At 44.4% G+C, this 25,333-nt stretch overlaps 1 protein-coding gene across 1 annotated transcript in view; it reads right to left on the reverse strand.

The window, feature by feature from the left end:
* LMCD1 (LIM and cysteine rich domains 1) overlaps positions 1 to 25,333 on the reverse strand; it is a 69,609-nt gene that overhangs the window by 17,000 nt on the left and 27,276 nt on the right. The window contains exon 3 of the mRNA XM_054978268.1: positions 5,640 to 5,895. Within this exon, the coding sequence (XP_054834243.1) occupies positions 5,640 to 5,895 (256 nt within the window). The remainder of the gene's footprint in view (positions 1 to 5,639; positions 5,896 to 25,333) is intronic.

Genomic DNA, 25,333 nt, shown 5'->3' on the forward strand with positions numbered 1-25,333 from the left:
TGACCAAGACGAAGATGAAATTCAATGTAAACCATGAAAATCAAGTATGTACAAAGCATGAAATATTAATCGGCCACCAGTTGTCACAAAGATGATTAATAAACCCTTTCCCTAGGTTCCCAGTTTGTCAGGGTGTGGAGACATTACTACATGGCACTTACTGGGGTCATGAAAATAAGCAACGGGTCAAAATCTGTTTCCACACTCAAGACATCTGCTTCTATAGCCAAGATTCCTCCCTCCTTTGAAAAGATGGAAGAATTTCAGCTCTGACTTCAATTTATTGAAATGAACTTGTGTCTCTGAAGCAAACCTTGGAACTTTCAAGGTAAAGGGCAAAGAGTAGTGATATTGAATGTCCGCAACACAGAATGTTTCAAATTCTAGATAAGATCTGGTAACCTGAAAAGCCTGTAATGGAGGAGAACTCTTTAAAAGCTGTAGGAGGAAAAGCCCTCAATGTTCTGAAAAGACATAACCCTACTATGTGCTTTTTTAAAAAAAATGTGTGTGTTATTTTAGCAATTTTAAAACCCATACTTATGATTATAAAAGCCCCTCAGAATGAAAGAAACAAGCAAAAATGATAAATGGTCAGATTGCCAAGCATCATAAAGTATCTGAGCCAAGCAACAAGTGACAGCAGACACGTGTTGTTTAATGTGTTGGGGATGCGATTTTCCTTGGGAACTGTAGTTGAAAACAGTATTGTCCCTAGCACAGGGAAACAAGGAAGGGGAAGAGCTTTTCAAAGACAGTTTTCAAAGACAGAGCTGCACAGGCTGAACTACCAGCTCTTCCCCTCCCCTGCTTTCCTGCACTAGGGACAGGGAGTATTTCACTCTCATTGAGATTGCAAGAAAACAATTTTGAAGTTCCTCTCCCCCAGTGAACCCGCATGGCTGTGTCTTTGAAAATTGTCTTTGAAAAGTTCTTCCCCTCTCCTGCCTCCCCATGCTGAGGACATAATACTGTTTTCAACTACAGTTCTCAGGAAAATTGCATCCCTGACTAGCTAAAAAACACGTGTCTGGACTGGAGTCACTTAGAGCTTAGCTCTGAATTAGTAACTTACCAGCCATCAATTGCTATCAGAACAAGGTTTGCTTTAATGAGTCTTACAGTCACATTATAGAAAATGCACACTAATAAAACAGAATCACGATATGCAAAGGAAGATATTAGGTTAATCGGAAATCTAAAATTACGTATCGACACATACAATGGTGTACAATCCAGGAATCATGAATTGTCTAAATGGCTGGATTTTTGCAAATCCAGCAAAAACTGGCTATGCTGGATCACTGGACAATCCTAGATTGAATCCAGGAAGCCAGAAACAAGCCAGATTATTTGCCTTCTCCAGGATTTTTTTTTACAGGTATGGGGGATGGAAGGCAAGACCATCTCCCTCAGCCCGTGTCCTCATGGCTCCCCATACTCCCAGCTGGCTCCTCTTCTAGCATCTCTGCCTGCTGCCTCCTCTTCTGTCCCATACTGGCCTCGTGTCACTCTCCTGCCATGGTGCAGAGCTTGCCTCCACTTCACACCACTGTCCTCTTGCTAGCTGCTGCTCTGTCACTGCTGCCAGCTTTTCTCCATGAGCCAAGGGCTTGCACGGCAGGCAGCAGAGTGGATTCCCATCCCACCCCTCCACCCCCTGAAGAGCTCCAAAAGAGCCCTTCAAGCTGACGCAGGCCACCTTTTAAATTCCACTGCTCTGACCAGCCTCCCTTTCAGTCTGGGATCCTCTGGTTTGATATTCGGGTTCTCTAATTTGACAATGTAGCTGTAGTTTGGTTCTTTTGGGCTTTGCTGATTCAGCTTGTATTGGGACCAGCATTGATACTGACTTTTCCAGGACTTGTCTGTACTGAACGTTTCTCTTTGCCTGGAAAGCCTTGACTGTTTCCCCATAGCAAACAGGAGAGAGTAGCTGGACCTTTGGGTTAAGATTATCAATATATCTATTTTTCAGTGTGGCCACATCTGTGGATACTTAAATCCAGAGACTGAAGCTAGGTACAGACAAGACTGATTTTTCTACAATCCTGATACAAGCCTCAAGTTTGCAGAAAAATCTGAAATCTTAAAAAAAAACACAACACGCTCGTGGAAGGTTAACTCCTACCAAATAATAGAAGCATAGCCTGTAGCTATAAGAAACAAATGACCTCTGTAGCTGTTGGCTAGGAAATTACAACACTCTGAAGAAGTGAACTGTGACTCACAAAAGCTCATACCCTACCACAAATTTTGTTCGTCTTATAGGTGCTACTGGGCTCTTGCTCTTTTCTTCTACAATAGTCTTGCCAGTTAAAGCCTTGGCTTCTGTCAATAGAAGGCAGGGGAAGGGAGCAGGACTTTTTCCAGGGCTGTTTTGACCTTTGTGGGAAACTCACGGTGGCCAGGCCTGGCTGCAACCACTGGGTGACTTGTGTGACTCACCCAGGCCTGCTTGCTACTGTTCAACCGCTGCCATCCCATGAAAGTCAGTGTAGTGTAGCGGTTAGAATTTCAGACTAGAATCTGGAGACCTAGGTTCAAATCCCCACTCTGCTATGGAAAATTGCTGAGTGACTTTGGACCAGTAACATATTCTTAGCATAACCTACCTCATAGAGCTGTTGTGAAGATAAAATAGAAGAGAATGATGGGAAAAAACATTACAGTAAATAATTAATAAATATAGCTGAGTAGTGGAACAATCCAGAACTAGTCTGGTAAGGTAACTGTGCTCCCTTTTTAGAGCAACAGGTGTGCTTAGGATTTATTTGTTTATGTTATTGATAGTCTGCCTTTCTCACAAAGGCAGACTACACAGTATAGGTCAATACAATCAATGGCAGTTTCATCTAACAAACAGTACAATGGAGTATGGGATTGCAGAAATTTGAAAAGAAGCATATGAATATGAAACATTGCTGAAACAAAACATAAGTAATTTGACAAGAACATACTTAATGATGCAGAAACCCTCAGCAGAAGTATATCTCCACCAACAGGCCCTGTCCCTTTACCAAGACATCTGTCTGATCCATTTCTTAAAGGAGAGGCCTAATTCCAGAGTTAAAAGTCCTTCTAAATAATTTAATTTTGCATAGTTTGTGGAAAGCCAAGAGAGTGGGACCTTTCTTTCCCTCTTCAGGCCATTCCATAAGGTAGGGGCCACCAAAGAGAATGTTTGTGTATGGGCAGGTGTTGATCTTGCCCATTTTTAGCGTGGTACCTGCAGAAGATCCTGTTCAGATGAGTGAACAGCCCTGGTGGGATATATGGAGAGTGGTCATGGGCGGCCAAGGCCATTAAGGGTTTTATATGTGATAGCCAAAACCTTGAATTGAGCCTACTAACTGATGTGCAGCCAGTCCAATAACTGCAGAATGTGAGTAATATGCATGGTCTGCCTAGCTCCTGATAATAATCGAGCTGTGGCATTCTGCACCAGCTGGAGTCTCCAAATTGACTTTAAGGGGAGACCTATGTAGATTTCATTACAATAGTCTAATCATGAGGTTACAGGTGGCCAGATTGGCATTGTCAAGGTAGTGGGCCATCTTCCAGGATAGTCTGAGTTGGGAGAAAGGGTCAACTGAAAGTGGGAAGCAAACTGACCTTCAAGATCTCTGCCTTCCCAAGAAGCATCACTTCCATCCTGTCTGAGTTCTGTTTCAATTTGTTTGCTTTCAGCCATTTGACCACAGCAGTCAGGTGGTGACATAAGACTTCTAGTACATCACCAGGGGATATGGACTGAGAGATATATAGCTGGCTATCATCTGTGTATTGATGACCTCTAATTTCTCCTAAGGCTTTACACAGAGGTTGGGTAATATGGGGCATAAGATTGTGCCCTGTAGAACCCCACAAGACAGCTCCCACACTGAAGATTGCAGGTGTCCAACAAAAATCCTTTGAGTCCGTTCCATGAAGAATGACTTAAACCAGTTGAAGGCACATCCCCTGATACCCACTTCGGCCTCCCAACACCTCAACAGGATAGCATGGTCTACTGTATCAACAACATGCTTCAGGAGTTTGACAGATGTCCAAAGAATACTAGTTTCATTCCTTTCAAGTGACAAACTTTTACAAACATGCAGATTTGAGTGGAACTGTAACTTTAGAAGGTCACTCAAAGCCACATTCAGATTACATTTTCTTATATAAGGTGTTTAGTTGACCTCTGCAGCCTGTTTGTCGGCATTGCTATAGCTTGATGTTTGATAAGGATGGACAAAAGCACAAGGTCAAGATTAAAATGGTCAAATGCCTCCAGTCTCAGAACTCAGGTTCACTTTCTGCTTCAGGAAAGTGGAGAGAAAGTGAACAAACAGAAAAGCGGCCATCAGAAACTTAGAAATATCTTTGTCCAAGGGGAAAATGCATATGAGCAGCTGTGTTGAATCAATGGTCCATGTAGCCCAGGACTCTATTTTCAGAGTGGCCAAGCAGTTGCCCTAGAGGTCAACACACAGTGACCAAGCCCCCGCCCATGTTTCCTGAACATGTGTGTTAGCTTTTTGCTATTTACTATGAGCATTAAACATGCAATTTTCAAGATATTTGTCACTTCCAGTGCGCACACCATGCACAGAGCATAACACCCAGCAAAGCACCATGAGAAAGAGAGGTTGCAGGCAGAGGAAGCACAGAGGCTTGCATTTGGCAGGCAGGCAGACATAGAGAAGGTCCAGAGTAGAGGTTCACCATTAATTTATAATTTGGTTATACAGCTGGAACATTAGCGAGGTAGATGGTGCAAGCCTACCCTGCTTTTTCTTTGAAATGGACATAATCAAGTTCATCTTGATGGTTTAACATCAGCCTAATTCAGCACTCTGAACTTTGTTGTTATTTAGAAATCAGAAGAATGTTTTATTCTTTTTGGGGTGGTCCATGAAAATCTATGGCTTGGACCCTATGAACAAGCTCTGTAGCAGAGGTCATCTCTCTATGAAACTCATTATGAAGGACCGAAATGGTCTTTTCCTACTCTATTACTTGCAAAAACAAACACAATGCATGATGTACCACCATTGTGCTTTTAATCTGATCCTCTCCTGCTGCTAACAGCTACTGATATAGTCCAGCATGAGGCAAAAACATCTGGTCCAGTGTTGTGCTCAACCCAGATGTTCCAAAGGAGAGCAGAAAAAGGACTGGGTGTAGCTCCATGGTCTCCTATAAAGTTAAACCAAGTAGGTTGCACCCAATGCTTCTGCAAGTGTAATGAAACTATTTTTAACCATTTTTTTTCTCTTTCCCACCAAACATCCCCCTGAACCCTGAAAAGCTGCTGAGGGTTAGGGACTGCTCCAAAATAGCATACTTTAGAGGGGAAGGGGACAGTGTCCCTTTTCGTGCACAAGGACAAGTCAAGCTTTTGTTCTAGTCACATGGCAAATGATGAAGAAATTCTGTTCTGTTTCTACTTTTTGGCTGTACCCCTTCCCAATGCTGAAATCATATTGTTCTGTAGGCCCTTCCTAAACCTCAGAAACAGCTTTTTGGGGTTTAGGGGAAATAGCTTCTGAGAACTTGTGCTAGTCATGGAAGCGTTGGATTGAACCTTTATTAAGCTTCTCCTAGCATGCTTTCCAAGAAGTGCTTATGAACTTTTAGAAAAGTAGTCTTACCAGTTTTTGAGTGAGTCCAGGGGGTGCCCATTCATATGTAACAGTATCAAAAGTTGGATCTTTCCGGGACACTATAGGATTGGTGATAATCATGCGGTTCCTTTTATAGATGCGAACACCATCACCTCCTTTCACCCGAGCAGTTAGTGAGGAATAGTTTGAATCGGAGAGCAAGCGGCCAATTTTCCGATCGTCTTCTGCATCAGAGCTAAGGCTGTGATCTTCCTGGCTGCATTTGCATGACTTGCATATTTTCCTGTGAGAGACAAATGAGATCATGCTTTGATATAAACTGGACCCCAGTAAGCATGTGCTCTTTGGGAGGCTCCTGGGTGAACTTTTGAAACACTGAAGGTTACATATCAAAATGGATCATGACATAGGACAAAAAGACCTTTGTTGGCAAGATCTCTAAAGAGGAATATTTGTCAGCTGTAGACAACGATGTGGAACTAAAATCCACACAGCAGAGGTCCTGGAAAAGCCATAGTACACAATGATCCAGTGTTCTTTATAAGCTGACTGCCTGAATGTAAGAAGTTGCCGAGAATACTATTACATTAGTTTCATTGCTATAACAAGGAACATCCTGTGCTGACGATTTTATATCAATTTACACAAACAGATTAGTAAAGGTGTTAAACATGGGAGGTGCAATTAGTCTAGTGTTTTAGAAAGAATTAAAGCACACTCATAAGTGGTGAAAAATTTATATCTGGAATTAGGTGTTCTACTACAGTACTAGCAACATTACAACGTACATAAAAGCAAATTGAGAAATATTGAAATACAGGAAGTAAAAGCCATTCTTCAGAAACTTCTATTACAGTGGAACAAAAACGGTTAGTTTCTTCTGAAGTTTATTTAAAATATTTATATTTATATCACATCCATTTAATATTTGGGCTCTGATAAGGAAAGGTGGAACAGACAGTGTTTGAAAATAATTATTTTAAAAGTTTGCTTCCAATACTACTACTTCAAATAGAATAAATCAATAAATGCAAAACAGAGTGTACAATATTGCCATAAATAAACCAATAAATCAATGGAACCAACAACATTTTACATCAGAGTAATCAATTCAGCAGTAAGTAAAAAAGGACTATTCAGCTAAAGGAAAGAGAAAACAGGGGGAAAAAGTTAACCCAAGGCCTGGTGTCTGCGTGTGTGTGTATGCAGGGGCGTTATTCTCATCTAGCACTAAAAGCTCAACAAACTTGATAGCCGGTGAACTGTTGGAGAGGGAGGTGGAAACCCCTGAGACATAGAAAAACCTGTCTCTGGTCTAAGCAGGGCTCCTGAGAAGGGGACAAAACTTCTGGGTCTACTTGAGAGTCCTGAGCTGGGGCTCTCCAAAAACTGACCCAGAACAATTTGGCTTCCCTTGATTGCCTCTGCTCACCTCTGCCCTTTCGGCTGCTGCCAGAGCACCGTGATTGACACACAAATGGATGCTGGGAGTTGGTTCAGCTTCCCCTGCCGGCACCTAAATACCCAGCTATCCTCACACAATGGGCTGCATGCTGGGAAAGCAGGACTTGCGCCTTTGCCTTGCAGAAAGCCCACTGTTGGCTGCTTGTTCCCTGCTCTATTTTCTCAGCCATGTGGAGAGGCTTCTTGGAATTGTTATCTTGTAAATGAGCCTCTAGCTGGAGGAAAGAGCAAGATTCAAGTCCAGTAGCATCTTAAGCTGGAGGAAGGGAGCGAAGTGGAGTGGGGGGGAGGGCGGGGATTCTCAGCTCATCTCATGCCCCAGAGAAGAACATGATGGAGATGACAAGGTTGTGAAACCTCACACTAGAGAAGCAGAGCAGTTAAGCAAAACCCATTATTTATCTTCCAACAGCTCTGTAAATTCCTTAAATTAATTTCTACTCATCAAACCACATATCTAAAGCAGAGACTGGTCTTTCTATGCCTTTCCCAGAGTTCCCTCTATGCTCTGCAGCTTGTTTCTTAAAGAAGCAAATTGCTTCCTACATTCTGCTCAGTGAAAGGTTGCACCTACTGCAGAATTGATCCTACCTCCTACAACCAGGTTTTCAGTTTTTCTCCCTGCATACATACCCTGATTTTTATTTTATAGCTCATAATTTGAAGCTCACTAACCTCAGCAGCAGGAAATAAATCATCTTTTCATTCACATGAGCTATATACGGTATTTTGTGAATGAATCTTTGTGTTTCCTGTATTTTTAGTTCAGTCTTTTCTCCCAATTTTTTAAAAAAATTAAACAGTGATACAACATTGTTGTTTCATTTTTTTTAAAGTCGCAGTTTTTAAAGTTTTCCTCTAGAACACGTCAGCAAATTAACACACAGAAATGTTGCTAAATTTGGAGCTCCAATCATTGATGGACAAGTACATGGGGAGGCAGAGGTTAACCACAACTCCCTCTAATGTCCCATAGTAATGCATGTGCCCCCCCCCAAAAGGCACAGTGACAAAATCGCTAATGTTTTCCTGTCCCAGAAAACCCGCTGCAGAAATGGGGCATTTTTCTAAGTATAGAAATAAAAACCAGACACCAACTAGACGCCACTTTGGTTCAACTCCTTCAAGTGCTGAATTAGAGAAGCTCAAAGCAGATCTGATCCTTGTGGGCCAAATACCCAGAAAACCTGCTGTAAGTGAGCCTGAAGAAAAGCCCTCCCTTGTGTTTAAAACTGAATGGCAATTTTTTCAGCAATTTTGGCCTCAGCAAGCTGTTTGGTTAACTTTAACCAAATCTTGTTTTTCTGCATATTTAGGGAGTTCAAGTATGCAGAGGCTCCCGCCTTGTCTGTGGCTGACAGTGTCGAGCAACTTGTGCCTTCCACATGAGGTTCAGCTAGTTTATTATCAGATGTAGTAAGGGGGGGGGTTACCTACAACAAATTTTGCAGATTTTTTTTACATCTTGTTTCTTATTTTTTTAATTTCAGCCCAATATGGAAACTGAAACATGGGCTGCATACTATGGAACTGCTTTGGCAGGGGGAGTCAACAATCAATCTATGGCATCTTTTTTGTGGATTTTCAGGATCAAATTCCACTTTCCCTCCCTAGTTGTCCCCTTTCTAACCTACTCTAATATTCCTCTTCTACTTTTTAAAAAAATCTCTGCTCCATTACCAATCCCCATTACCCAGGGTTACCAAATTCCAGGTGAGCCTGAAATTACAAACAATCTCCAGAGTACAGATTTCAGTTTTCCCGGAGAAAAAGATAGCATCAGAGGGTGGATTCTATAGCATGGCATCTCCGGTGAGCTTCCTCCTATTCCCAAACCACACCCTCAGATTTCCTTGAGCTGCAGCAGGAAACCTCACCGTCCCCTTCCTTTTGTTTTCCTCCCTCTCCCTTCATGCCCTGCTTTGACTTTCCTTCCTCTTTCCCTAGCCACAGGGTTATGTCACTATTCCCACTGCGCTTTCAGTTTATCCCTACATTTAACCCACCATACTCCCCCCACCCCCAAGCCAATCCTTTGCCACACTTTTTTCAGTTCTTTCTCCCTCCCTATTTCTCACCCATCCAGTTGTCCCTCAGTTTTTATTTATGTTATTTATAGTGTGCTTTTCTCACTGAGACTCAAGGTGGATTAACACAGTGGGTTTAATACAATCAACAGCTGGGGCATTCAACAAACAACACAGTAGGGTATAGACTGTGGAGATTTGAAAATAAGCAGAAATCTCATACAGAGCTGAAACAATGTTAAAAAAATAAGCAATTTGACATGATACAATAAACATTAACAGTGTGCAGCAGTAGTCTACAGTTCCTATCCCTTTATCAAAGCATCTCTTTGAATCATTTCCTTACAGCACAGCCCTATTACCTCTGAAGAAGGCACCTCTGACTCTTGAAAGCTTACATCCTGAAAATCTTGTTGATCTCTAAGGTGCTGCTGGACTCAAATCCTGCTGTTCTACTGCAGAACAACACACCAACCTGTGTAAGAATGCCTTCCAGAATAATTCGGTTTTGCAGTTTGCTCAGAGCCAGGAGAGTGGGAACTTTCCTGATCTCTTCAGGTATGGCGTTCTAAAGGTAGAGGCCACTACAGAGAAATGTGTTTGTACAGGCAGCGTTTGATTTTGCCTGACTGCAGTGTCCTCCCTACACAGCTTTCCTTTATCACTTTCCTAGTCTCCACAATACCATTTCTTTCCTTAGTTCCCCCTCACTTTTCACACCCATCTCCTTCCTCACCCATTACTTTTCAACTGTTTATACAGCACTCACTTAACAGGCTCACCCCATTCCACAGCCGTTGCCTCTCACCTTTTCTTCCTCTCCTCTAGTTCCCTCCCCAGCTCTCTCATATTCTTGTTAGGTTCTCTGCCTATGTTCCCTAACTTTCCCCTTCTGCCCCATTCCTTGTCTGTTCTTCCATCTTTTATATCCTTTGATACCACAAACCCTTGCCCTCCTTATTACATCCCAGAGATTCTGCAGTCATTGCCATCTCTTCATAGTTTGGCCCAGCCAGAACTTGGCCCACAGACTTGGCTTCCATCTTTCTCCTGCCACTTCTTGTTTGTCTAGCCTTTGGAGTCTCCAGAGCCAGTGTTGATTCCCTTCCAGCACTCTAGTCCACATGTCCTATCACTGCAGCTATCCTGGCCAGTGCTACAGTCCTTGTGTACCTGCACAACCCTTAATAATCTGGTTAGTGCCCTCTCTTGAAAAATGAGGTCATAGAAAAAACATTTTCCTGGATCCCTGGAGACATGTCTGGCCCTGTTTCACTAATTTCTTCGTACGCATGTAGGATAGGAATTTACTGTTAGATATGACACTGAGCTTTAAAGGAAATTAAATCAACTGATATAAACTGTAAGGTATGAATATTTATTGACTGTCACAGCGGAGGCAAGGAGATGCACAGCATCATGACGACACATATATCGTATTATGGGGAGAGAAGAACTTGACAAGAGGATACCATTTGTGACTCCTCATCATACGTAATGTACATTTCTGCTCCAAGTGTGGCAGTTTGTATAGCCTGTTAATAAGGCCTGACAAATGGTGCACAAGTTCATCACAAATCCTCTTTCTGTAGCCTCTTCTGAAACAGTGGCTTGCATATCTTCCAAATGCAATGTAAATTCTAGAGGTGTTTCTAGCTCACAAATCAATTCATGGAGGCTGTGCCAGTCACTGCTTTATACTTTCAGGTGGGTAGCTGTGTTGGTTTGCAGTTGGAACAGCAAAACTCCAGTCCAGTAGCACCTTAAAAACCACAAGAGTTTCAGCGTTTAAGCTTCTGAGAGTCAAAGTTCCCTTTGTTGGTATATGTGCAAACCCAGAAGTGACGTCATCTTACCACATTGGGACAATGCTGTAGAATTCACCCAAAACTCTATGATGCGTTTGGGGGTAAACCTTAGAGCATTGCCCTGACGCAGTTGCATCACTTCAAGGTTCATGCTGGAAGTAACATTGTGGCACTGGTGCAATGCTATTCCAGACTCTGTCCTTCCTCTGTGTTCCTCAGTGGTTACCATTGCTGAGCTGGTAATCCTGTCTACAACATGGCTTACCAGGCATTATGGGTGCTTTAGTGTTTAGTCCACTTTAGCAATAGGAACCTAATGCTAGGCGCTGAGAGCAAAACATTCTAAGCCACTGTTGAAAAAGGATGGACATATCCTGAAACAAAAGCATTTTTTAAAAAACCTTTCCATGGCCACTACATTCACTACAAATGACAAACTCACTGGAATACATTTAGAATTGTTTTTGCCAAACAGCTCCTGACCTGATAGCAAATAAAGAGAATGGGATTTATTAACCTGTGTTGTGATAACTGCATCAGGGAAACCAGTGTCTCTCACAGAGGCCGAAAAAAGGGTATTACAGTTTATAAATCCATAAGTAGTATATTAGAAAGCTAAACTGTGAGTGGAGTATAATTACTTTGGCACTATTCCTCTTCCCCATTGTGCCAATAAAGATCTGCCATGTGGCTGCTCATTTCCAATTGGCTGATGCCACAAAAGAATGTTTGCTTTCTACTGGCCTTGCCAAAGAGTAATATTGTTACAGAACAAGGGCAAATGCCTTCTTTTTAGGATTCCTGTTCTTCTCTTCCACTCCCCAAGGTATATCATTTCAAAAATGTTTTTATGTTTCATTTATGAAATTTTTTCAAAACTAAAAATAGTGCATAGAGGCTTTAAAAATGTTGTAAAGAGTCAAGAAACTATTTCTATGTCCGTCCACAAATTCCATTCTACAAAAGCAATTTTTTGTCCTACATAGGTTCTTAAAGGCAAAAAGAGAGGGGGGGGAAATTGAGAGAAAATTGGGAGGCATAAAACTATTTGACTGGCACTGAAAGCAACTTGAAGCTTTAGGGCGTAAAGGAACACATCAAAGCTATATTCAATGGTGACAAGGAGCAGAGTGAACAATATGGAAAGTGGAGAAGAAGCCTTGCTCCTGTTAAACAGTACTTTTTTATTTTTAAAATGATCCATATAATTGAGCTAACTGCATTGGGCAATAGATGCAGCAAGCAGTTCTGTAGCACTCATGAGTCATCAAACTCAACATAACATACCCACTAGCGATGGATAGCTGTCACTGGAACTTCATAAAACTTGCAAAAGTGTCTGTCTGGGATTGCAAGAACCCAGAAGTTTTCAAGCACTCTGCAGGACTCACTATATTAGACGGCATTTGGCTTAGAGACGGTCACAAGTAGACATGGGTACGATCCAAAAAATAATCCTGATTTAGCTGATTGTGATTCCGCAGCGGCGTCGAACCCAGGTACCCAAACCTCACCGATCAAGTCCCGTTTCCGATACAGAATCGGAAATTGGGAAGGCCAATGCAGGAGGGCGCCCCGCGGTTTCCAGCGCTAAAGGAATGGTGGGTGAGGAGGATGGCAGCCGCCGGGCCCGGCAGGCCCATGGAGGCGGCGGCGAGCTGCCTCCCCTCAGGGGGCGGGGGGTCTGTCCCCATGGGAGTATGCCGGTACTGTCATGGGGGGGGGGGGGAACCAGAGGAGATAGCTCCCTATTCCCTATCTGCTGAAGTCCAAAGCTAAAGCTCCCTCTCTCTCTCTTGCGCTTTCTCTCTCCAAAAGCGGCAAGCGAGAGCAGGCCACCCATGAGCGGAAAGTGAAACTTTGTTGCGCAGCACATGGCTATTTATAAAGCCTGGGTCTGCTACGCAGGAGGGCTGTGTTTGGCTGTAAGAGCTGCCTCTCAGGCTTTGCAGGGATGAGATTCGAGTGCCGATGGCTACAGAAGGACACCCCCTTCCCCCGCCCTCCCCTCTCTTCTCCCAAATGGACGAGATGGGCGTGTGCTTTTCTGGCTGCTCTGTGGTTGGAAGGAAGCCCTGCTGATCAAGGAAAGCTGGGCTTCCATTCACGTTTCCAGGGCGACAGAAGGAGGGCAAACAGCTCCGGCATTCCCCAGGCTCCGTTTCCATGGGGCTCTGTTCCCTTGGAAACAGATGGCTCACGCCAGACTGTCTGCAGACTGCAATCCCGAAAGTAAACCGATCGATCTGATCGAGACCCGATAGAACGTCCCACCCGAGCGCTGAACCGGGAGCTGTGGACGGAACCGATCAGCCCGGTCCCAATGGCACAACGGCAAAATCGGGGCAATTTTCAGTCTGTAATTCCGATCGTGCCCATGTCTAGTCAAAAGGTCAGCATGCCTAAAGCAGAGTGTATCTCTCCATGTCGTGCTTGCTTTTTCTTCATTAAATGACTAAACAATCCTGTAGTGCATCAGAAATCCAGAATATAAAGACCATCAGAACCGCAAACACATTTATCATATTTTATCCTAAGCTTGACTAGTACACACCTGCTGCAACCTCATTTTAGGGCTGCCAGGTCCCTTGAGTCCCCCGATGGGGGATTGTGACCTTGGCACTTACCCTCTGAAGCCTTCAGCATATCTTCCGGTATATCACACATCGCCAGTGTGTCATTGGTGATGTGGGGCTGCCAGCAACTGGGTAAGCCCCCCCCCTTTGGTTGCCAGGGGGTACCTTGTCTAGGACTTAAGACCGGCTAGTGAGTATCAGCTGTGGAAATTAGTCTCATCAGTCTGAAACTGGTAAGCACACATAACAGGCTTCTTTTAGCAGAGGCAACAACCCCAGTTGTGAAGTTCCTTTCACTTTCTCATGATTTTTTGGCTTTCCAGCAAAACCAAAGACATCATTTTTAGAGAGCCCATTAATTTTGTTTTTTAATGCACCAAGGTCAAAGAGAGACTCACTGAAGACTTTAGATTGCTGACTTTTTTTTTAATTCTATTTTTTGTATTGTTAATTTTATCATGATATTTATAAACACACAGTTTAATATATAGCTGGCTTTTTGGCACTGACTGCTTTTGGGTCTTTGATGCTTTTAATTTTATAGGTTAATTAATTTTTTTATAGGATTGTATTTCATCCCATTTATCAGAGGTTGCATTTTGGACAAGGGCAGTATAATAATGTATTGTCGAAGGCTTTCACGGCCGGAGAACGATGGTTGTTGTGGGTTTTCCGGGCTGTATTGCCGTGGTCTTGGCATTGTAGTTCCTGATGTTTCGCCAGCAGCTGTGGCTGGCATCTTCAGAGATGTAGCACCAAAAGACAGAGATCTCTGTGTCACAGTGTGGAAAAGATGTTGGCAGGTCATTTATATCTACTCAGGAGGGGTGGGGTTGAGCTGAGTCATCCTGTAAGAGTTTCCCAGGGTGTGGAATGCTAATGGTGGGAGGCTTCACTGTATCCTGAGGAGGTTCTTTTGCATATGGATTGGTGCTTGATGTGCTAATCTTCTCTGCAGGGCTATTGTCGGGTGTAGAGTGTTTTGTTAGTTCCAACTACTTTGTCAGACTGCACAGGGAAGCCATTGAAATTCACAAGCATAAGCAAAACTTCAACAGGAAAGAAGAAACCTTAAGAATGAACAGAGCATGGTTTCCAGTTCTGAAAAACACCAGGCTAACAAAACACTCTACACCCGACAATAGCCCTGCAGAGAAGATTAGCACATCAAGCACCAATCCATATGCAAAAGAACCTCCTCAGGATACAGTGAAGCCTCCTACCATTAGCATTCCACACCCTGGGAAACTCTTACAGGATGACTCAGCTCAACCCCACCCCTCCTGAGTAGATATAAATGACCTGCCAACATCTTTTCCACACTGTGACACTGAGAGATCTCTGTCTTTTGGTGCTACATCTCTGAAGATGCCAGCCACAGCTGCTGACAAAACGTCAGGAACTACAATGCCAAGACCACGGCAATACAGCCCGGAAAACCCACAACAACCATCGCAGTATAATAAATTTGCAAAGTACATTTTTAAAAAACCTAAATACTTGCTAGAATGCTAGAAGTTAAAGATCTCTTCCCATAAAATTGCAATGCCAAAAAAGTGAATGAGCTCTTGAAGGGGAAAACATGCTCATCTGATAATTAACTCATCTTAGTTTTTCAGCTCTTCATTTTATAGCAAGGAGGCCAGGTCTGCTGCTTTGGCAGGAGATCTCCCACCCCACTGCTGCTCATCTGGATGTTGACGGAAATATTGTGAGGGAAATGAGAAGTGGGGTGTAAGCAAGATCACTGGCAATGCCATGATATCACTTCTGGCTAGGGATCTCCCACTCCCACCTTTCGCCCCCTAGCCTGCTCGCCTTGCCAGTAAGGGAGGACAGGAGGGAGAAATAGACCAGAACCCCAGGGGTATGTGGGAAAATGGCTCTTGTGTGTGCTCCAGAAGCCCTCCAGTAACATCCACTTAACACTGGAAGCAATGGCTTCCCTTTGGGACTAAATCAACCCCAAACATAAGAAAAACATCGTGTTTGGAGCCAATCCCCCTCCCCAAAGAACCACCGCCTTTGGCTTTAACCAGAAGTGACGCCATCAGAGGACCTCTGGAGCTTGCATGTGTAAAATGCATGGATCAGGGCCTGCCACCCTTACTACTTCTGGCACAAACTGGAAGTGGTGCCATCATGTTGGGTGATGCTCTAACATTTGCCCAGATTCCAATGCTGGAATGACTCCCTCTGTGTGATGGCATTACCTGGGAGTGACATCACCAGGCCACCACAATGCTGTTGGTTAGGACCCCTCCCAATGGCAGTCTCCTGCTGGTGGCTAGCCTTGGACTTGCAACTCTAGTTTGTAGTTTTTAAAAAAGTCTGCACTTGACATCCGTGCTACAAAGGGCTTGAACTCATTTTTCCCAGTGATTGAGAAAGAACTTCACATACATCCCCTGCCTAAAAATTAATCACTGATGACTAGGTTAGTGCACTGCAAAAGCAAAGAAAGCAGCCTAACCACACCAAACATAGAAAACAGATCCAGACAACTCCAAAACGTTAAAATTGTCACATTTAATTGCAAAATAAGTTTCACAATTATTGCTTGAGAAATGGTGGTGGTCTAACTCTTTTAGAAGGGTCAAATTTAAGTGGTCACTGATTAAAGCTAATCTTTCAAAGAATACCAATTGGCCACTCTAACTGCTAAGTTACCAGTACACCCTCAAAGTGAGGCCTGGCCTTCTCCCAGAATTACAGCTGATCTCCAAATTATAAAGATCAGTCCCCATAGAAGAAGTGGCAGTTTTGGAGGGCAGACTTTATGGAATCACATTTCCAAAGAGCTCTCATCTCCTGAAACTTTGCCTTCCCAAGGCATCATCTCAAGTCTCCAGGAATTTTCCAAGTCAAAATTGGCATTCTTACCCACTGCCTACATGTAGGCAGAGATAAAGTGATGTCTCTAGCAAAAGAACTTTCCAGAGCCAAGAGCACACTTTAACATGTGGATAATGACACGCTGGCCTATTGCCTCTTGTTTGTTTTTCCAACTGATTCTCTAGGAAAACTAATTGCTGACTAGGGAATTTTAGCAGTTAAACACCAGAAGAACGGTGAACATATGACCCTACCTTATACTCAGAGTTTCTTTATATGTGTGCTAAACATGAATTTAATTGGGAGAACCCCAATTCAACTTGCTTTTAATATGTGATCCAAAAAAAGGTAAAAAGTAAAAGTAGTCCCCTATGTCAGGGTTAAAGTATATGTACGTAACCAAAGAGACTCCATATTAATTCTTTCAGTATTCTAAGTGCTTTATTCCCAGGTGCCAAGATGTTCCCAGCAGCTATCTCACGGAAGAGGATTGTTTTGGCTATCGCTTCTCCAGCCTTGGGAAACTTTCGCTTTCTCAGCTTCAAAGGGATTGTTTTGATAACTATGGGGGGAGGTTGGGCCTGCTGGGTTCTGATACTTTGTACCTCATGCTTTGCCTGTCATTCGTAACAATACACGTGTACCAGCCTGGATATTGTATCTAGGCCCGTGGACTATAATGAATTCTTTCTTCAGTAAACTTTTGAAAACAACGGGCTTTTGTCTGATTACAGAAGGTAGTCTGGAGTAAGGACATTATCTAGCCACAGTTCTGACATTTTGTTACGAATCACACTTTTTCCAATGCCTAAGCCGGAGAAGACGGATACCAAAGTCATTCCCGACAGGGACCCTTTGTTTGATCCATATGCCTCCCCCGGTTCTCAAGGACTGGAATCTACAAGACCTCTTCCCAGGGGAAGAGGATCCGCTGTTACTACAATCTATACAATCGCTCCCAGCAGAACGCATACCCGGCCCATTGCCGCAGCAGATCCGTTGATATTCTTGCCGACTCCGACGCAGTGGGGCACGAGGCCGCGGGACGTGAGAGAAAGAAGAGCAAGCACCGTGTTCATGCAACCCCCGATGGACGGCCGGTGGAGTTTAGGAGTAATTGCCGAACATCCTAGTAGCCAACCTTGGTACTACTGGAACAGAGAAGCCGACCAGGCGGAGTGGGACTATGCAGAAGTTACCCCGTGGTCGGGGCAACAAGACTTCAGTGAACACTCGTGGATACAGTTACAAAGCAGAACCGTAGCGATTGACGCTGGAATCTCAGCGGTTACGGGACTAGCGAAAGGGATCTTGGCAGGGAGGTCCCAGGAAGAGCAAGGTGCAGAGGCCCAAGGTATGGGAGAAATAAAGCCTTGTCCCGGGGCAGCCTGTGCGGAATCGTACACGGAATATGTGGATACCTCGCAAGCCACCGAGGAACCACCTCAGTATCCCGATACTGAAAGAAATATGAATCGCGTGCAAATCTTAGAGGAAAGGCTGACAGGCATGGAAGAGAGTCTGGCCCATGCAGTTCACCTACTATCCGTACTCGTGGTTGGAAGTTCGGAAGAAAATCGGGAGCTGCCAGCAAGTGTGCAGCGGAGCCTGTCTAACCTACAAAAGTATATCCCCAGGACTGAGGGGGGGGGTCCAGTTCAACCGCTTCCGGTAGAGGGTATACCGCAACAACCGGATGAACCGCCAGATCCAAACTTAGGTGAGGATCCGTGCCCTGAACCAGAAGACCCCTGCCCTGAACCAGAGGATCCCTGTCCTGAACCAGAGGATCCCTGCCCTGAGCCGGACTCAGAGGAAGAAGTAGAAGAGAACGGAGATGGTGGGGGAGTACCTATAGAGGAACCTCCGACAACCCCGAGAGGTACCCCAGGACGTCCTCTGGGAGAAGTTACCGACACCACACCGCCATATATTCCACCAACAACTTCTCAGGGAGGCGGGCAACCTTTTCTGCCAAGACTTTTGGCGCCATTACCAAGAGGTGCCACCCCGCGTTTCTCTCCGATACCGGGATCGATTGGAAGGGGGACTACTCCTCGACCGCTACTGATGCCTGGGCCGAGAGGGACTCCAGCCCCAAGAAAACCGATCCCAAGAGACACTCCTCACCCAGTACAACCCGTGCCGCTTCAACCAGCGCCATTGCTGCCAGCTCCACGAGAGATACTCCTGGCACCATTGCAACCAGCGCCGCTTTTGCCCGCGCCTAGAGGGACATCCCCAGCCCCGCTGCAGCCCGTTCCGCTCTTGCCTGCGCCACGAGGTACACCCCCCGTCTAACCCTTACCGGGGCAGCCGGCACCATTACAACCAGCGCCGATGTTACCGGCACCAAGGGGACCCCCCCGCTACATCCAATTCCGGGGGGCCCTCCTCCACGGCTACCTCAGCCGAGGCCCCAACAGCCTCTGTTTCAACCTCAGCCGCAACCCGTACCACTTGATTACTACCCGGCACCGGCGCCCGTGGCCAGGCAGCAAGAATTACCCATGGGATGGGTAAAGTTAGAAGCCACATTTGATGGGGATCCTTCCAAATTAGGATTTTTCCTAGTGCAAGCTCTGCAATTTTTCAATCGATGGGGACATCTATTCAGAGATGAAGCCAGTCAAATCGAACACTTGGGATCTCGGCTCCAAGGAAAAGCTGCAGACTGGTATGTAGGCCTGTATGATATAGGGGCCCCTGAGTTAAATACGCTTCAAGGACTAGTGGATGCACTGCGAGCTCAATATGAAGACCCTTTAGAGGAGACGAGAGCTCGAACAGAACTGCAGTCCATTAGGCAAGGCAACATGTCGGCTAGAGACTATGTTACAAAATTCCGACAGCTTGCCGCCAAATGCCCAAGGTGTGAGGAATCGACCAAAATAATTCTGTTCAAACAAGGCATGAATCCCAAGTTGTTGGATAGAGCCCTCATGCAAGATAATCCTCCCACCTTACTGGGGTGAATTCAATTGACTTGTGAAGTAGAAAACCGCATGCTAGAAGTTCGTTTAGTGGAACAACAACAACATGCGGGTCAAAAGCGCTCCTCAGTTATCGTTAGAGGAGGCAGAGGTGCTGGATATGCTACCCGAGGAGCGAGAGATGCTAGATGGCAACAAGGATTGTGCCTGCAGTGTGGCCAAAGCGGTCACTTTGCAGCGCAATGTCCGTACCGGCCTGTGCAAAGAACTCCGCTCCAACTAAGATGTCCAACCCCCACAGCCTACCCGGCGCCACCGCACCCGACACCAGCTCCTAGAACAACAAGAGGCAGAGGAGCTCCTCGTAGAAATCCTCCCGAAAGAGGGTTAGAGCTAGAAGAAATTATGGACTATGATTCAACAGCTCTAACTGGGGAGGAAAATCCAGAGAGTCCTACCTCGGGAAATGAAATGGATCTGTCGTAAAAGGACCCAAACGGCAGATCAAACCTCAGTCAGTTCCTACTTTGAACAGACCGCAAGGGTCCATACTCTTCATCCCAGTAACATTAGTGAATCCAGAAAAAAAGATGCACATCCGTGTTCAAGCTCTTATAGACTCGGGTTGCTCTAGAGACATTATCGCTCCAGCCCTAGTGAATGGATTAGTACTTCCCATTAAAGAATTGGAAACTCCAGTTATTTTCGAACAAATGGATGGCACTAACATGAATCCGGTCACTACCGAAACCGCGCCAGTCATAACAGGCATGGGGCAACATTGGGAAGTGAGATCGTTTGTAATTAGTGCCACCGCTAAATATCCATTGATTCTGGGAAGCAGATGGTTGTGGGATCACAACCCCTACATAGACTGGGCAGCTGGAAGTATCACGTTCACCCATGATACTTGTAAAAATCACCGTTGGAATCAAAATTGGGGTACTAATCCTACCCTCACTGAACACGCTCTTCTCACTCAAGAAGAAATCAACCAAATACCAAAACAATACAGAGCTTACACTCAAGCTTTCACTGAAGAAGAAGCCAATTCCTTACCTCCCCATAGAAGGACGGACTGTGCCGTAGAGATATTTCCAGGCGCCTCTTTGCCTAAAGGCAGACTATATCCCATGAGCCCTAACGAGAGGGAAGAACTTCGTAAATTCATTGACATCAATCTTCAAAGAGGATTTATTAGACCCGCTAACAGTCCGCATGCGGCTCCAGTACTTTTCGTGAAAAAGAAGGATGGGGGATTAAGACTTTGTATGGACTTCCGGGGACTTAACACAATATCCTCCAGCAATGCCTACCCCATCCCACTCATCAGAGATTTACTCAACGTCGTGGCACAAGGTGAGATCTTTACAAAATTGGATCTAAAAGATGCTTACTTCCACGTTCGTATCAAAGCAGGTGATGAATGGAAAACCGCTTTTAACACGCCCCTCAGCCAGTTTGAGTATTTAGTTATGCCATTTGGCCTGGCTGGGGCCCCTTCGGTTTTCATGTCCATGATCAACGAAGTACTACATGAATTTTTATACCAAGGAGTAGTAGTGTACTTAGATGATGTGTTAATTTATTCTGAATCGGAAGAAGAAGATGTAGAGCTTGTAAAAAAGGTTCTGACCACTCTAATGTGTAACAAATTGCCCATCAAATTATCCAAATGTGAGTTTCATAAAACAGAACTCACTTATCTAGGCTATTGCATTTCTAAAGATGGGTTGAAGATGGACCTGGGTAAAGTACAAGCAGTCCAAAACTGGCAAACACCCTCTACCCGCAAGGAATTACAATCCTTCTTGGGCTTTGCCAACTTTTACAGAGAATTTATAGCAAACTTTGCCCAAATCTCGCTTCCCCTAACCGAACTATTGAAAACCAAAGACAAGGGAGAGCAAGCCAAAAAACCTGGTGCCAAATTAAGCTGGACGCCAGAGTGCCAGGCGGCGTTCAACCACCTCAAAACGCAGTTTGTTTCTGAACCCGTCCTACAGCACCCCGATGAGAATCGCCCCTTCGTGGTACAGGTCGATGCCAGCGACACCGCGATTGGAGGCGTACTTTTGCAGAGGGGGGAGGATGGAAAACTTAAGCCATGCGCATTTATGTCCCGAAAATTTTCTGAAACAGAAAGAAATTGGAATGTGTGGGAGAAGGAAACTTTCGCTGTAAAAGCAGCACTTGCCACCTGGAGACACTGGTTGGAGGGAGCCCGTCATCCCTTTGAGGTATGGACGGACCACAAAAATTTAGAAGCCTTACGCAGCCCCCGAAGACTAAATGCTAAACAGCTGCGGTGGGCGGAATACTTTTCCAAATTCAATTTCACTTTAAACTTTTTACCGGGCAAAACTAACTTTCTTGCCGATGCTCTATCACGCATGCCCCAGCACAAAAGCAAAAGGGAGGAGACAATAGACACCGTCTTTTCGCCTACACAATTAGGGGGAGTGGTGACCACGTGCAGCCGCACAACCCAACCCCCTCAACCCGATCAGGGGTGGAGACTAAAACTAAAAGCTGAAGTGGAAAAGGAGGGGGGAAACGTACCCAAAGACAAACTGCAACAATCTGAACAAGGAGAATGGCTTTGGGGAGATCGCTTCTATGTACCCAAAAGTCTAAGAAAGGAAGTTTTACAACGCTGTCACGATGCCCCAACGGCAGGACACTATGGGTACTTGAAAACACTTCATCTAGTACAACGCCAATTTTGGTGGCCGGGCATGCGCAAAGACGTTTCCCAATATGTAGCGTCCTGCCCCATTTGCCTCAGTGCCAAGTCCCGCAAAGGCAAACCACCAGGACTATTGCAACCTCTAGAAACTCCAAGCAGACCATGGGAAACAATATCCATGGACTTTATCACTGATTTACCCCCCTCCAAAGGTCACAACTGTATTTTCGTTGTAGTGGATTTATTCTCCAAGCAAGCTCATTTTATACCTTGCACCACTCTACCTTCAGCTAGAAAACTGGCAGATATCTTTCTAAAACACATTGTAAAACTGCATTCTTTTCCATCAAAGGTGATTTTGGATCGCGGCGGACAATTCGTTGCCAACTTTTGGCGGGAGCTTTTACAAATTCTGGGTATTGAGCAAGGTTTAAGTTCAAGCCATCACCCACAAACCGACGGGCAGTCGGAAAAAACTAACCAAATACTAGAACAATTCCTCCGCTGTTATATTAACTTTCAACAGGACAACTGGATCGATTTGCTTCCTCTCGCAGAATTCTCCTATAATAACAGTGTACATGCATCTACTGGAGAGACTCCTTTTAAGGTCGTTTATGGTTTTCACTTCAAACCCTTCCCGTTTGAAGCACTCCCCCCCTCCTACTTTTACAGCCAAAGACGTTTAGGATTGGTGGGGGGAAGCTGCTCAACAATGGACTCTAATTAAACAGCATCTAGACAAAGCCAAACGAGATTACAAAAAATACGCCGACCGCCATCGTGCGGCCAAATGGGACTTGCAACCAGGAGATCTTGTTTACTTGTCCACAAAGAACTTGAAAGTAACGCAAACCAGCCGCAAACTAGCTTTGAAATTTTTGGGACCCTTTCCTGTTAGAAAAGTGATCAACAAAGTGACTGTTGCCTTAGATTTGCCAAAGAATTTGCGCCACGTTCATGATACCTTCCACGTCAGTCTTTTGAAAAAAGCACCAGCAGCAGACCACTGGCATGCTCGGGCCCCTCCCATACCAACCTTAACTGATGATCAAACCCATTACGAAGTACAGCAAATTTTGGACTCTAAACTTAAATGGAACCAGTTATTTTACCTTATCAGATGGAAGGATTTTGACTCTGGGTTTGATGAATGGGTGCACTCTTCACATGTACATGCACCCAGACTTGTCAGAACATTTCACACTTGGTATCCGTTCAAGCCTGGGGGAGGGGCATCTTAGAGGAGGCAGAATGTCAGGGTTGAAGTATATGTGATCCAAAAAAAGGTAAAAAGTAAAAGTAGTCCCCTATGTCAGGGTTAAAGTATATGTACGTAACCAAAGAGACTCCATATTAATTCTTTCAGTATTCTAAGTGCTTTATTCCCAGGTGCCAAGATGTTCCCAGCAGCTATCTCACGGAAGAGGATTGTTTTGGCTATCGCTTCTCCAGCCTTGGGAAACTTTCGCTTTCTCAGCTTCAAAGGGATTGTTTTGATAACTATGGGGGGAGGTTGGGCCTGCTGGGTTCTGATACTTTGTACCTCATGCTTTGCCTGTCATTCGTAACAATACACGTGTACCAGCCTGGATATTGTATCTAGGCCCGTGGACTATAATGAATTCTTTCTTCAGTAAACTTTTGAAAACAACGGGCTTTTGTCTGATTGCAGAAGGTAGTCTGGAGTAAGGACATTATCTAGCCACAGTTCTGACACCCTATGCAAGCACTGAGTCATTACTGACCCATGGGGGGGATGGGGGATGTCGCATCACAACATTTTCTTGGCAGACTTTTTATGGGGTGGTTTGCCATTGCCTTCCCCAGTCATCTACACTTTACCCCCAGGAAACCGGGTCCTCATTTTACCGACCTCGGAAGGATGGAAGGCTGAGTCAACCTTGAGCAATCCAAAGGTTACTTTTAAAACAATGTGGGGTGGGTGGGTGGGTGGGATCGTGTCTTCATTCTGTCCTTTCCACCTCAGCAGAGAATGGTGTGGGGAGAAGGCTGTTTGTCTTATAGCTGGTTGTACACATCTGCCCAGAATAATAACAACAGCAACATTCGATTTTTAAGTTGCCTTCAGGGCAACTTAATGCCACACTCAAAGTGTGCTATTATTATCCTCACAACTATCACCCTGTGAGGTGGATGGGGCTGAGAGAAGTCTGAGAAGCTGTGAGTGACCCAAGGCCACTCAGCTGGCTTCAAGTGGAGGAGCAGGGAATCAAACCCGGTTCTTCAGATTAGAGTCCTGCCACTCTTAACCACTACACCAAAGCGGCTCTCCAGGATCTGCCCATATGATCTAATCATGCTTGGTCAGACATGTACCCTACAAAATATGTCCTCAAAACTGACAATTCTATTATGAAAATTCTCAGAACTCCTTGAGACATCTTTTCTTCTAACACAATGGCAAATTTACAATGTGCTTGGCTTGAGTCTGAGAGAACTCGGCCCCAAACAAGGCATGCTTAAATTTTATATTTCTCTACTTTGCAGGTCATAAGCCAGAGCATATATTGTTTCGGATTTTATATATTGCAACCACTTGCATCAACAGCAGGTAATACCATCATGGTTATTAAAAAGTATTTCCTGGCTTTGGAGTAGCCATAATGTAGGTGAAGCCGAGCATGTGTTTTTATGTGGGTAGGATGATATATTGGCACTATCGCTAGTAGCAAATGGAATCGACATCCCAATGACTTCAATCCAGATTGCTCCTTTTAAAAGCATTTCTGAAAGCACACTGCAGAGTGGTCCACAGTAAAAATGACTTATATTTTTTAATGAAATGAAGCCCATCTTTTTGCCATGATAGTATCATACTTGTGGGTAATGCAGTCATTAAGGCACTAGATTATTTATAGTTCTTGCTTGTCACTCACAGCCAACTTTGGAGTATGCAATTGTAGCAGCTCTCAGTCAGAAAAGAGCTGTGGCTTAAACAAGTTGCAATACACCAAAAAAATAAAAATTAAGCCACTGGATTTCTTTGCACTTATCCTTTGTTGCCTCTTTTCTTCCTTTGTGGTCATTCAGTTCTCCAATAAAGCATGATGCAACCAACTTTTTAAAGAAAAATATATTATGGTTTGGCATGGAAGAAGTTATTTGTTTGAAGAGATTTTCTTTGTTATGTTGCACTAGAGTATTGATGCGTTCCTACAGGAAGGGGAAAAACCTGGGTACAAACACATTTTGTTTATTGGGAGGTTTACAGCTTTATTAATTTTGAAAATGTGATGACATGTTCCTATGAAAAGGAAACTTTTTTTCTTTCAGGGAAGCCTTCCCCCCACCAAAATCTGTTCTCAGTGTCTGAATTTTTTCTTTTTTGTGTGTTTGATGCATGTCAGGTCTTACCTCAGCAACTG

The sequence above is a fragment of the Eublepharis macularius genome, chromosome 4, assembly GCF_028583425.1.
Source record: "Eublepharis macularius isolate TG4126 chromosome 4, MPM_Emac_v1.0, whole genome shotgun sequence".
NCBI classification, from domain to species: Eukaryota; Metazoa; Chordata; class Lepidosauria; order Squamata; family Eublepharidae; genus Eublepharis; species Eublepharis macularius.